Below are 1441 nucleotides of genomic sequence, written 5' to 3' on the forward strand. Positions count from 1 at the left end.
TGTCGCAGCGCTACTTCGAGGACCACCGGAAGCGGTGGCCCACGCGGATCCGCAACGACGCGGCGCGATGCGGCGACGTGGCCACCTGCGAAGACTTCCTGCTCGATCCGCCGAAAAACGTGGTCGTCGAGGTCCCCGTTGACAAGACCATGTACCACATGAGCCTGAGTTCTCCGAAGCGGTGGGTCCTCTCGAAGATGAAGGACGACCGAGAGCTCAACCCCAACGTGCTGACCGTCAACAGCCGCCTGATCACCCGGGCGAAGATGATCGTGGACAAGCTCGGCGCGGCCTACGACGCGGCGCATCTCCGGACGGGCGACTACTTCGACGCCTTGTATACCGACGAAGTGGCGCGCGGGGCCGTGATTCAACGTCGCTTCGACTTGAGTGTGCCGCCGCGCGCGCTCGTTCCAAACAACCTATCCGTGCCTCGAGACCGCTCTGAGAGATAATCACTCGTCCAAAAATGAGCCGAATCGAGGGGAAACTGGCCAAGAGCGGCGCTTTCAAAGTTGGGAATGCCCTGCCCTTGCGCCGCCCAGGTCGCGCACGCCAAGTACCGCATCAACAAGCTCCGTAACGTCACCATGCGCCGGAGCCGGCCCCTCTTCCTCATGACCGTGCGCGTCCCGGAGGGCTGGGGCATCGGCTACGACTCCGTGCGCACGGCGACGTCCGACTTCGCCGAGGCCGTGCGCGGCATCTCGATCGCGGAACGAGGCGTCGTCGAATCAGTCGTCTGTGCGAACGCGCACCACTTCGTGGCCACGGGCTCGTCGAGCATGAGCGAGTGGATCCTGCGCCTGCGCGCGACGCGGCCGCCCTGGTCCGTCCTCCTCAAGCACGCGGCGCGGCCTGACCCCGGCGTCGACTGCCACAGCGCGTGGTGCTTCGAGGTCCCGCCGTCTGAGCGGAAGGCGCTTCCGCCACCGCCGGAGCCCAAGCTGGCCCCGTCACGCCGCGAGTCGCTCGACGGCCCGCTCTACGCCGACGAGCTCGCCGCGTACAACGCCGCTCGGCGACAGGAGCACGGCGGCGGCCAGGGCCACGGCGGCGGCCAGGGCCACGGCGGCGGCCACGGCCGGCGCCGGGGCCAGAAACGCGGCGGCGGCGACGGCAAGCCCACGATGGTCCGGGAGTCGTACCAGATCCGCGCGAACAGCCTCGGCGCGGGGCAGGGCGAGCGGCGCGCGTCCTGGTCGTCGCCTTTAAACTCGGGCGCCTACTCGTGTATCGAGGGTCCTGAGCCACGCCTTGGCAACGGTGGCGCCTAACATATCCCGCCGGCGGGATATGTTCACATCGGCCCGGAGGGAGCGGAGGTCGGCGACGCGGGCGATGTCGAGGACGAGCTCTTACGTCGCGCTCTTGACGATGGAAAGGATCCGCCACGCCCATGGAGCCGACGATGTCCCCGTCGACCTCGAAGTAGTCGGGC

At 68.1% G+C, this 1441-nt stretch overlaps 1 protein-coding gene across 1 annotated transcript in view; it reads right to left on the reverse strand.

The window, feature by feature from the left end:
• Positions 1-652: 652 nt before the first annotated feature.
• Positions 653-1441, reverse strand: part of AURANDRAFT_68165 (hypothetical protein) — a gene marked incomplete at both ends in the record, with an annotated part of 12154 nt that continues 11365 nt past the window's right edge. Inside the window, one exon of the mRNA XM_009043805.1 lies at positions 653-806. Within this exon, the coding sequence (XP_009042053.1) occupies positions 653-806 (154 nt within the window). The remainder of the gene's footprint in view (positions 807-1441) is intronic.

The sequence above is a fragment of the Aureococcus anophagefferens genome (genome assembly GCF_000186865.1).
Source record: "Aureococcus anophagefferens unplaced genomic scaffold AURANscaffold_70, whole genome shotgun sequence".
Taxonomy (NCBI): domain Eukaryota; class Pelagophyceae; order Pelagomonadales; family Pelagomonadaceae; genus Aureococcus; species Aureococcus anophagefferens.